The sequence below is a fragment of the Nerophis lumbriciformis genome, linkage group LG37 (genome assembly GCF_033978685.3).
Source record: "Nerophis lumbriciformis linkage group LG37, RoL_Nlum_v2.1, whole genome shotgun sequence".
In the NCBI taxonomy this organism is placed as follows: Eukaryota; Metazoa; Chordata; class Actinopteri; order Syngnathiformes; family Syngnathidae; genus Nerophis; species Nerophis lumbriciformis.
Window position 1 is genome coordinate 15,548,846 of NC_084584.2, and position 12,508 is coordinate 15,561,353.

The window sequence follows — 12,508 nt, forward strand, 5'->3', positions numbered from 1 at the left end:
TCATAAAAATTACATCCACATGTGTCATGGTCAATTAGGTGTAAACTCGCATGAACTAATGCAGAGGTGTCAAACTCAAATACAGAGTGGGCCAAAATGTAAAACTGAACAAAGCCGCGGGCCAAGGTTGAACAAATTAACCTTTTAATAGGGACCCAAACAAGTTTTGCATTGAATATTGAACAAGCAAGGCTTATATACCTAAATAGTGACATGCAAAATCAAATTTCAAATAATAATAATAATCAAAGAATATCAATGGCATATCAAATAAAATAAAAATAAAAATTGAATGCCTCTTTTCTATTTGCAGCCTTCTGAGGTAAATATCAAAATAAACTTTTTCCACAGGCTAATAATACATTTTAAAATAAAATAACAATAATGAATGAATCAAACATTCAAGCCTTGAAGTAGCAAGAGAAAGTGCATGAATAAAACGTTAATTATTGCTCAGTTTGCTACACTCATTTGCTTTAACACTGAATATGGAACAAGCAACGCTTATATAACTTAATAGTGCAAATTCAACTTTCAGAAAAACAAACGAAAAAACATCAATGGTATATTAAATAAAATTTAAACAAAAAATTTAATGCCTCTTCTATTTGCAGCCTTCTGAGGTAAATATCAACATTAACTTGGTGGGCGGGGTTTGGTGGTAGTGGGGGTGTATATTGTAGCGTCCCGGAAGAGCTAGTGCTGCAAGGGGTTCTGGGTATTTGTTCTGTTGTGTTTATGTTGTGTTACGGTGCGGATGTTCTCTCGAAATGTGTTTGTCATTCTTGTTTGGTGTGGGTTCACAGTGTGGCGCATATTTGTAACAGTGTTACAGTGTGACTTGTATGGCTGTTGATCAAGTATGCCTTGCATTCACTTGTGTGTGTGTAAAAGCCGCATTTTTATGTGACAGGGCCTGCACGCTGTTTGTAAGGAGGGAAAGCGGACGTGACGACAGGTTGTAGAGGACGTTGAAGGCAGTGCCTTTAAGGCACGCCCCCAATAATGTTGTCCGGGTGGAAATCGGGAGAAATTCGGGAGAATGGTTGCCCCGGGAGATTTTCAGGAGGGGCACTGAAATTTGGGAGTCTCCCGGGAAAATCGGGAGGGATGGCAAGTATGAGTATTAACGGTGAATGCGGTGTAACAGCGGCACCGCCGCTGTATAATACCGGCGGGCCAGCTCTAATGTTAATTTGATATTGCCTCAAGGGCCAAATGAAATTACACAGCGGGCCAAATTTGGCCCGCTGGCCAGAGTTTGACACCCATGAACTAATGCGTTGAATCCTATTTATAGTCTTACTTTATCCGCAAAGATTGACACAATTCAATGATCTGAAGATCCATCCATCCATCCATTTGCTACCGCTTGTCCCTTTCTTGATAGCGGGGGTGCTGGAGCCTATCTCAGCTGCATTCGGGCGGTAGGTGGGGTACACCCTGGACAAGTCGCCACCTCATCACAGGGCCAACACAATTTAGTGTTGCCAATCAACCTATCCCCAGGTGCATGTCTTTGGAGGTGGGAGGAAGCTGGAGTACCCGGAGGGAACCCACGCAGTCACAGGGAGAACATGCAAACTCCACACAGAAAGATCCCGAGCCCAGGATCGAACCCAGGACCCTCGTATTGTGAGGCACATGCACTAACCCCTGTTCCACCGTGCTGCCCTGATCTGAAGACTTTCTACCAAATTCATGCACAAACACAAATCTCAGCAGGGGGTAGTAAATGTTGCCATAGGGGACCTGTTGACACCTTGTGCTGACTTCCTGCAGTGCTGATGCTAATGCAGGAGGCCTATATTTAGATTTTGGAGGGATCTCTGCCGCGGGGGCCTCCGCCGCCTTTTGCATGTTTATTTCTGGGACTTTTCTCTCACTCTCTTTTTTTTAATTTTATTTATAATGCGCGGCGAAGGCAATGCTACGCTACAGAGGCAGGTGGCTCGCTGGCAGCCGTGCGAAGGATGTGCGAGGGAGGGAGCAATAACGGCGCGCTCGGGTAATCAGCTCAGGCTTTCGCCGCGCTAATTCTTCCAGTGGAAACGGCGTATCCATGACAACACGCCAGCAATATCAGCGCTGCTTTTTAGTCTGTACGGTGATGAAACGCATTCACATCATGCTGGGACTGCCCTTGGTGCCCTGTCTGATTGTCTGGAACGCTGCATCTGTGTGTGTGTGTGTGTGTGTGTGTGAGAATGTCCTTGTTGCACTTACACTCTCTCTGCTGCATGTCTAGACTTGTCAATATTTTTCACCCTTTGAGAGTTTCACTGAAACACTCCTTATCTCTCTCACACACACATGCACACACACGCTCATATGTAGGGCGACACCCCTGGCACACACACACGCACGATTTATGGCACCGCACGTACGAGTCATGCAATACAAAACACATAATGAGCAGCATGTTGGAGAGCCTGAGTGACTGGTATTTTAAACCTCTCGTCGGGCCTCACTACTCAGACAACCCAACTGCTTCTACTGGACTATTTAGACACTTTGGAAGAAGTAAAAAATATTTTGCTTTATAATAAATACATCCAGAAAAAACTGTTTACACTCACTAAAAAAAATAGTTCCCCCCCAATGTTGTAAATATTATATTAAAGGGGAACTGCAATTTTGGGGGGTAATTTGACCTATCATTCACAATTCTTATGTAAGAAAAGCATCCATGTATTTCTTTTTTTATACATTATAAATTGTAAATAAAAGCGAGCAAAAGTCACGATGGTAGTCGCTCTATTGCGCTTTTTAAGTGTTCTAAACTTTCAAAAGCGTCTATCAATGTTTTATAAATACATTGTAAGTACCGTATTTTTCGGACTATAAGTCGCAGTTTTTTTCATAGTTTGGCCGGGGGTGCGACTTATACTCAGGAGCGACTTATGTGTGAAATGATTAACACATTACCGTAAAATATCAAATATTATTATTTATCTCATTCACGTAAGAGACTATACGTATAAGATTTCATGGGATTTAGCGATTAGGAGTGACAGATTGTTTGGTAAACGTATAGCATGTTCTATATGTTATAGTTATTTGAATGACTCTTACCATAATATGTTACGTTAACATACCAGGCACGTTCTCAGTTGCTTATTTATGCCTCATATAACGTACACTTATTCAGCCTGTTGTTCACTATTCTTTACTTATTTTAAATTGCCTTTCAAATGTCTATTCTTGGTGTTGGCTTTTATCAAATACATTTCCCCCAAAAATGCGACTTATACTCCAGTGCGACTTATATATGTTTTTTTCCTTCTTTATTATGCATTTTCGGCCGGTGCGACTTATACTACGGAGCGACTTATAGTCCGAAAAATACGGTATATAATATATTTACATATAAGTATATACTATTGAGCGCATCGGTATATTAGCTGCACACACTAAATTTTAGGGAACATTTTTTTCTTCCATATATTAGCCGCACCACAAATATATACATTGTGAAATTAGTTATTTACACATAAAGATTCTATACATTTTTATCGACATACCTTAATTGTTTCCTAACGGTGTCTGCAACACAGCAGTAAAACGGCCGATCAAACAAAAGAGAAGTCATCGTCATCAGACTCAATAACTCCACGGTGACGTCTTGGTGAACTTACTAAGGAATTTGTGAAATTGAAACAATACAAAAAGAATGCTGTTGTAAGTTAATAATACTAACACGGACACTCAAAAACGTGTTAGCATATTAGCTAACGCTAACAACGCTAAAGTCATTACTTTACTATAGCATGTACAAATATGCATGAAAATACTCCTACAGACATCACACATGGAAGGACACACATTCTCAGTGTACTTGCTTGTTTTTTTTTGTAAAACCTTTCTATCATTGCCGTCAGAGAAGAAAAATCAAAAAATTAGCCGCACCGTCTTGTAAGCCTTAGGGTTCAAGGTGTAGGAAATTTACAGTATGTATTGTAGTAAAAGGTACATTCATAATAACATTTAATAGTTATGTATTTTGGCCATTTTAAGCATACGGCAGGATATCTATTTTACAGAGAAATAACAAAGTTCGCTATTTCCTTTAACAACAACAACAAACCTACTCATGACAAAATACTGCATGAGAGAGATCAAAGACTATTTTGGGACACATGATGATCCAGAACCTTATAATTTTGAGCCTGAACATAAGGAGGATGAGCTAAAACTTTTAGAAGTTGTGTGCTAAACAGATGCAGCTTTAGTGAAACACTAATCATTATGCGGCAGTATTGCTAAGTGCTGACTAAACTAAACTACAAACATAATAAAACAATCACTTACTGTACAATGTCTGCCCTCACTAGAATGCAGACTGATGGGATGCTTGTATATTCCTGTTTGGATTAAGAATTAATCATAATCTTCACAAAGGGTTAAAGAAAGAGGCCGCAAAAGAGCATCTTTTCGTGTCTTTCTCACCATCTCTGGATATAAGTCAGATGTCAAGGTTTACCAACTTCTAGGTTTATAGCCATTTCCTTCTACCATCCAGGTGAGAGGCATGATTTATAATCTAGAATTAACTTTCACCAACTCAGAGGCGATGCAGCAGCTAACAGGCTTAATATGTAAATACAGCAACATAAAACAGTTAGCTCTTTGTGATCAATGCGCCGCTAAAAGTAGTCCCTTAACATTAATACTTGGTTAATATTCAGATCACGAGATGTAAATAAGGTATTTTTGGCGTTTTTTTTCTTTTTTAGAGGGCTTTATGGGCGCAATAGTGAACTCTCATTAGCTGCATTGCTAGCCACCTCGTACTTTATATATTTAACGACTTCAAATGCATAAAAAAAGAAAAACATATGTGCTCTTGTCTTACATAGGGATTACAAATGAGGGGCAAAATTGCCGTGCAAGTTCTGCTTGATAATGGCTAAGTGTCACAGTGGAGTATTTATCTTCGTTCCACCACAAACTGAAACGAAACAGTCTCTCCGTACACAGTTGCATTCAACACTTTAAATAAAACCCTTGAAAAACCACAAACGACACATAGGGATAGTTATAGTTTAAGCATTTGGCCATAGTGTAATAGCCAATGGTTGTCATGGCGATGGTGATTTGCTTACATCCCGCATTGTGCTTCCAAAGTACATAATAAAAAAACAACAGATTTAACGACACAAATGTACACTTAAGGGCATGAAGAGATATTTTTAGTTGCTCTAGCAAAAAACAGAAAATGTGAGTCATTATCTTTGTTTACCTGTGCCAGGGCGTCCCATGATGATTTGCTTGCGAGGGGTAGGGTGAGGGGACTCGGCCGGCAGTATGAGCGGCAGCAGAGCGGTAGGTGTGGGGTGGCAGGCAACCGGCTGAGGCAGCGCCCCTCCGCTGGCCTCCTGGTGCCCCTCGGGTTTCCTCTCCCGGCCCCCAGATCCTGACGAGGACAGGGCGGGACCTGCGGTGGTTGATCCCAGGGTGAAAGAGCTGGAGAGGGCGGCGTGGCCTCCCGAAGCTGGGGTGAGGGACTGATTGAAAGGAAAAGAGGTGTCATATTTAGTTAAAATGTCCATGAAGCACTTCAGTTGGCTAGTATACCCTTTGGAACAGTTATCTAAGCCCATTCCCGTGTGCTGATCTCCAGGTTACCACTGTATTACCAAACAGCATCACCAGTTTGTACAACAACGGATAGGATTATTACTTTGGTATCTTGGAGTACTGCTTGGTAGAATTACTTCAATTATCACACAAAACTGGAAACAGTGTGTTCCTTACAGAGCTAGAGGTGACCAGGACCAAAGCAGAACCAGGATTTCGCAGGAGAACGGCGCCATTGGTGGTGGCTCCGTTGATGGGAACGGGTGCCTGCAGGCCCAGAGGCATCGCCTGTTGGGCCTGGCTGAGCTCCCTGGACCGACTCCTCTCTCGCCTCGCTAGGGGGCCGTCAGAGAACTTGGCCAAAGGGACATCTGGGTTGCGGACGATAACCGGGGAGTCCCGCAGGGGTACGATGCGGCGCGGTGAAGGTTCCTGGGGCAGCGGGGAGGGGGGAGTTGGAGAGACCAGCATGGGCGGTGGTGTAGAAGCAGCGGAGGATGGTGGTCGGCTGGTGGCGCTACGTGGGCGGGGGAAAGTCAGCGAGGATGGGGTTGTGGGTTGACTCTGGGGGGAAAGCACTCTAAAGGGAGCAGGGCCAAGATTGAGATCCCCTATAACCTGCTCCACAGGTTTGCTGTGGTAGTCATGGAGTGCTGGCAGTGGAGGAGGTGGGTGTGTATCAATCTTCCTCTTGCTGGGACTCATGGGCACCGTAAACGTGAGGTTGGTCTGAAAAGTGGGCACGATGCCTGAGAGGTGGCGTTCTCGTTCTGTACCTAAAGTGCCCAATTTAGTGCCACTCAGCTGGCGGTGACGGCGGGAAGAAGGAGCAGTGATGGGGCTGAAATTTGCTGGGCGGAAGCCGAAGAGCGGCGAGGGAGAAGGTGATGGGGTCGGGGAGAAGGGTGACTGGTTGGAGATGGGTGAGTAAGAAGGCGTGCCTGAACGGGAACCCCCCAAGGAGACCAGCATTGTCGCTGCTTCACACTCGTCAAAGTCAAAGCGAGAGAGGTCCTGGGGGAGCAGGGAAGGAAGGACAAGGCGGGGGCGGGAATCTCCTCCACGACTGCTGGCCTCACTGCTTTCCCGGGAAGTCTCGTCCCAGTCAAACTCGGAGCTGGCCCGGCCCCCGCTTAGTCGGAGGTCAGATGGTGTCAAGGTCCCTGTGCTGCTGGCACCTCCTCGCTCCCGGATGCCTCCACTGGCTTCCATCTCCTTGGTCCTCATGGACAAGTGTCTTGAGCAGTATCCTCGGCGCTGGGACTCTTTGGAGCAGCCTTCCCGGGAGCACAGCCTCCTCCACTGCTTCCCATTGAACTTCTTGCGGATACCTGTAGGCGTGCACACCACATCTCCCTTCTTGTACTTCTGCTGAGCCGCTGTCAGCGGGGTGCGTGAACGTGAGGAGGAGGAAGAAGTGGAACCTGACCCAGATCCACCACCACCTCCTGATGCTTTTTCCACTCTGGAGGAGGACGTGCTAGAGGAAGAGATAGGTGGGAGTGGCGGGAGCTGGGGGGTGGAAATGACAGCACCACTAGTGGGTGCTCCAATTGGGTCGAGGCCTAGCAGGGCAGGGGAAGGAGGGGGATGAGGGTTAAGGGCAAGGTGGCCAGAGGGGATTCCAATGCCCTGCACCACAGACAGGTGAGTATTGAGGTAGCCAGGAGGGGGCTTAGAGACAATGTGGCGGTGTTGAGTCAGTGCCATGGTTTTGGACCCCGGTATAATGGCTCCCATTGGCAACATGTTGAAGTGGGACACCTCCATGTCCTCCTCTGGGGTCAGTGGCATGTAGGAATGGTGTTGCTGTTGTTGCTGTATACTGTTCTGCCTTTCTCTCTCATGTTTTCTCTGGAGATCCCTCTCCATTGCAAAGTCTTTTTCAAAGTCCCATTCTCGGCCAGGAGCAAGGCTGAGGACTGAGATCGGAGTGACTGGTGTAGTTATACTGTGTACTGATGTGGAGGACACTGGAGGAATGCAAGGGTACACCCTTCCCAACACAGATCCTACACTAGGTGTCATGCCCCGGCTTAAACGACACACCTCCTGCTCCACATCCATTTCATCCCTGTCCTCCTGCTCCCTTTTGTTATTGCGAGTGCACTCGACTGCCTCCCTTGATGGTAAGTCCAGGTCCCATGGGGGCACTAAGAGCCTGAGTGTTTGTCTGGACACCCACACGGCCTGCGTTGCACTGGCTGCACCTCGGCCATCCTCATCTTCATTGACCGATGAAGGTCTTTCATCGGACAACAGGACACGGTAGCAATTAGCCACTGCTGGGTGAGTGTCCACCTGAGTCACGACGCCTTCCCGGTACCACTGGCCTTCCCCACCTTCCTCGCAGCTGAATGGCACACAGACGCGGGTGCTGAGTGGTATCGGGTCAACACCCGGTGGGGGGGCATCCAGAATGATATCTACAATCCCAGGGGGGCTGTTGTGTCTATACGGATAACGACAGAGTGTCTTTTCCCCATTTAGTTGCACCTCCAGGCTTCCATATTCACCACTGACTCTGCGGACCACACCGGCACGGAACACTAAACCCAAAGACCTCCCTTTGCTCCTCCTTTCTGCTCCTCCATCATCAATTCTTCTCATGAGCTGTCGAGCGAGGACTCGTTGATTCTTCAGGCCTTTGGCCAGAGCGTCGGCGAGCGCATCAGGGAGGCTGGAAGACAGATGTGGGAAAGCATCTGTCACTACTTCCAGGTCTGCAGAGTGCTCGCTTGCAGTGTCTGTGGAGGAGCACCGAGGTAGGGGGCTGGGAGACACTTGCTCCGCATCCCTGGCCACCTCCACTCCTACTGGCTTATCCCCTAGCCGTGAGAGGACTGGGGGTCCCAGGGAAACATCCTGAGGTAGCTCCCTGCCAGTGGTCAAGCTGTGAAAGTCCCCAATCAGGCTGCGGCTTTGATTGTTGCCATCAGGACTACCTGAACACGATGAGCCCTGGTTGAGGGCTCCTCCACTAAGAAGCAGAGGAGGGGGTGTGCTGGATACAAGGTTGCTATGGCTACCAGCGGCAGTGATTGAGCAGTGTTCTGATGTGTATTTCTTCTTGGGAATGCGGGCTTTGAAGGTGGCGGTTTTGCGACTAGACGTGGGGTTGGGGCTGCTGTTGGCGCTCGGCGTGCTGCTGTTACTGCAACTGCTCCCGCCGCTGTCGCTGTGGCTGCCCGCGCTTAACACTGAACGTGCTGCTTGCTCATCTTTCCCAGAGTCCACGACAAGTAATTCACCGTCGGAAGAGTCACGGTTTCTGATTGGGTCACAGGACTCAGAGTGGGATGAAAAGGAGAAGGGATCTTGGCTTTGCTGGTCTCGGTTTTCGTCCGAGTCTCTTTTCTCCCCTCCTTCGGGGGCCTCACCTGCTCCTCGGCGCTTACCCCCTTTGGCCCGGGTGGAGGGGGGGGAACGCCGGCCCTGCTTTTTGATTGGCTTCATCTCGTCATCAAGCTGGCCTCTCTTTCAGACAAGACAAGATTCTTTGTTGGTTTCTCCTCGATTTCCTCCCCCCTCCTTCTTGTCCCTCGAGTTACTTCTTCATCCAGGGCCGGCTCACTGTCATCGCAACTTGCTGCCTTTTTTTCCCTCCAGAGATGCTGAAAGAAAGAAAAGCCATCACACATTGCACAACAACAACAACAACACAGTAGATGTCTAATAATACGAATTATGGGTATGGCAATCAGATAAACTGTTTTTTATTCAAAATGTTTCTCTAAAATATGCAACGAGGCCATAAAGTGTGTTTTATCTAGTTACTCAATTAATCGAACAAACTAATCAATAGATTACTCGATTATTAGAATAATCGATAGCTGCAGCCCCAAAGCAACAGGATTCACTCTTCTGGGAAGACTTTTGACAAGATTTTTAGTGTTTCCCAAACAACCACAATGTTTTCAGTGGGGTTTAGTCACATTTGCATAATTGGAATGACGCATTTGCAATAAAAAACATGAAAAGCGAAACATGTTTACAACAACAAGCCAAACTTACTTATGTCACTTCTTTTTGTTATTTATCTATTAATGTCACAAGACCGAGACGCCTTGAGTGCTTTCAGATGGGGGAGGGGCCCACAGCTACCCTACACTAGATTTGGAGTTATTCGTTTTTTTGATAAACAGTATCTGGAGGGATCTGATTTAGGGTTGTCCCGATTACCCAATACCAATATTTTGGTACCGGTACCAAATTGTATTTCGATACTTTTCAAAAATACTGAAAACCACAAAAATGTTGTTATTGGCTTTATTTTTAGAAAATCTTATAATACATTAAATATATGTGGGCCTTAATTTTCCCAGGTCTGCCGTAGGCTTTGCGGGAGGCTATGCAGGGGGAAGAGGGATGACGGTGTCGCCTACGCAAGCTCCGCGACGCGTGTGTATACATCAGGCTTAACTGACGCCTTGGCTCGTATTACCAGCAATACGTATCACCACAAAAAAGTACAGGTATTTTTCAATGTCATTACAGTACTTTTTTAAATTCATTAGTACAGTGCTACTTTATTAGTACTGATATATCGTACAGCCCTACTCTGATTACTTGCTAAATGATAACAACAAATTCGCTAATAATAACACTAATGATCCAGCTTGCTCTGTCTTTTTATTCTCTGACAGACCAAGGGTCTGCCTGTGTTAAAAAACTTGACAGCGCAAACAAAGCTTATCTACTGTGTTCATGTGCTGACGATTGCGTCTCTTAAGTGAGTAAAATAGAGAGAGGAATCCATTTAGCATGTTTGTCTTCGTGCATATCATTCAATCATAATGTATTTATAGTATATTGCTTAGGGCTGGGCGATATGGCCTTTTATTAATATCTCGATATTTGTAGGCCACGTCACGATACACGATATATATCTCCATATTTTGCCTTAGCCTTGAATGAACACTTGATGCATATAATCACAGCAGTATGATGATTCTATGTGTCTACATTAAAACATTCTTCTTCATACTGCATTAATATATGCTCATTTTAAACGTTCATGTAGAGAGAGAATTTTTCGGACTATAAGTCGCAGTTTTTTTCATAGTTTGGCTGGGGGTGCGACTTTTACTCAGGAGCGACTTATGTGTGAAATTATTAACACATTACCGTAAAATATCAAATAATATTATTTAGCTCATTCACGTAAGAGACTAGACGTATAAGATTTCATGGGATTTAGCGATTAGGAGTGACAGATTGTTTGGTAAACGTATAGCATGTTCTATATGTTATAGTTATTTGAATGACTCTTACCATAATATGTTACGTTAACATACCAGGCACCTTCTCAGTTGGTTATTTATGCCTCATATAACGTACACTTATTCAGCCTGTTGTTCACTATTCTTTATTTATTTTAAATTGCCTTTCAAATGTCTATTCTTGGTGTTGGCTTTTATCAAATAAATTTCCCCAAAAAATGTGACTTATACTCCAGTGAGACTTATATATGTTTTTTTCCTTCTTTATTATGCATTTTCAGCCGGTGCGACTTATACTCCGGAGCGACTTATACTCTGAAAAATACGGTAAGTCAATTTACCAAAAGTGTATTTATTAAACAGTTGTTAAGCAGTGGCACAAACGTTCAAGTCATTTCCAAAACAGAAAGTGCAAGATTGTCAGAGACATTTTAAAACAAGCTATTAGTGCACTTTTGTGCATGATGTCACTAAGATGACATATCAAAACAACACTAAATTAAAGTGCACTTTTTGTACAGAATGCCACTACAATAGTTTAAAACAAATAAAGTGCACTTTTGTGCATGATGTCACACAAGATATTTCAATAAGTGTCAAATAAAAATGAGCTGCATAATAGGAAATCAAATAGTGTATGTCCTTTACTATGTGGTAGGTTCCTGCGGACGTTATCTCCTTCTGTTGTTGACTATTTTTCATACGTTGTTGATGTGGAAATGGTTGCTTCGACATTTTGTGGGTGTGGCACCGGCCGAGATGTTGACATGTGGAGTTTCAAACACTCTTTATTCTCTAGCGGGTGACTTTTCAAATGGTGCTACATGCTAGCAGTGCTGCAACTTTTTGTAGCAACGCTTTTGCCGCATACTTGTAAAACATATTCCCGCTTGAAGCCAAACCACCGCCAGACGATGGACTCCCTGCTGTTTTTCTTGGTAATTAATTCTTCCTTCATTTGTTACCACACCGCTAGCATCACAGCTAACTTTACCATGTCGCTATCTGTCGGCTCCGTGAGAGCGTGTGACGTTGCGACAGTATGTGACGTATGTAAGAAGGTGCGCTTGTTTTACGTCTCTGTGTGAAACAGAGACAAGAAAGAGTGAGAAGAACCTGTAGTGTAATGCCCGCAGCAAAAAGCAACTGTGTGAGGACGTATACTCGAATATCACGATATCGTCATTTTCTATATCGCACAGAGACAAACCCGCGATATATCGAGTATATTCGATTTATATCGCCCAGCCCTAATATAGCCCTTAATCACAAGCGTCTCAAAGGGCTTCATAAACTCACAATGACATCCCCTGACTGAAACCCACATCCGGGCAAGGAAAAACTCCAAAGACCCCAGCTGGGGGAAAAGAAGAAATCTTGAAAAAGGACCGCAGATGTCGGGAGCCCCTTTTCGAAGTGATCGGCTGCAATGGCTGTTGAGTAGGTACAATTATTGATACTGTATGTTAAATGAACAGATAAAATAGTCAACAGATAGTCATAGGGGGGCTCAGCTTACACAGTATAAGCAGAATATATGATGATTATGAGAACACCCACAACACTGGTAGAGGAGATGCAAATATAATCATATAGCGGCCGCAATGCGATTCGTCAAACCTGAAACTATTTTGTGGTCGCTGTTTTTGTGCGAGTACGTGTAAACTGGCACAGTTAAACACAAATGTCCGTGAGAAAGAGTGTTA

General features: G+C 44.7%; 1 protein-coding gene across 4 annotated transcripts in view; it reads right to left on the reverse strand.

Annotated features, from left to right (window-relative positions):
- The window catches only part of cica (capicua transcriptional repressor a), a 132,551-nt gene that overhangs the window by 56,552 nt on the left and 63,491 nt on the right, over positions 1 to 12,508 (reverse strand). For all 4 annotated transcript variants that reach the window (XM_061930988.1, XM_061930990.1, XM_061930989.1 and 1 more), the window contains exons 2-3: positions 5,758 to 9,194; positions 5,243 to 5,507 (exon numbers count right to left, since the gene is read on the reverse strand). In XM_061930988.1, coding sequence (XP_061786972.1) covers positions 5,243 to 5,507; positions 5,758 to 9,036 — 3,544 coding nt within the window. In that variant the 5' untranslated portion in view covers positions 9,037 to 9,194. The remainder of the gene's footprint in view (positions 1 to 5,242; positions 5,508 to 5,757; positions 9,195 to 12,508) is intronic.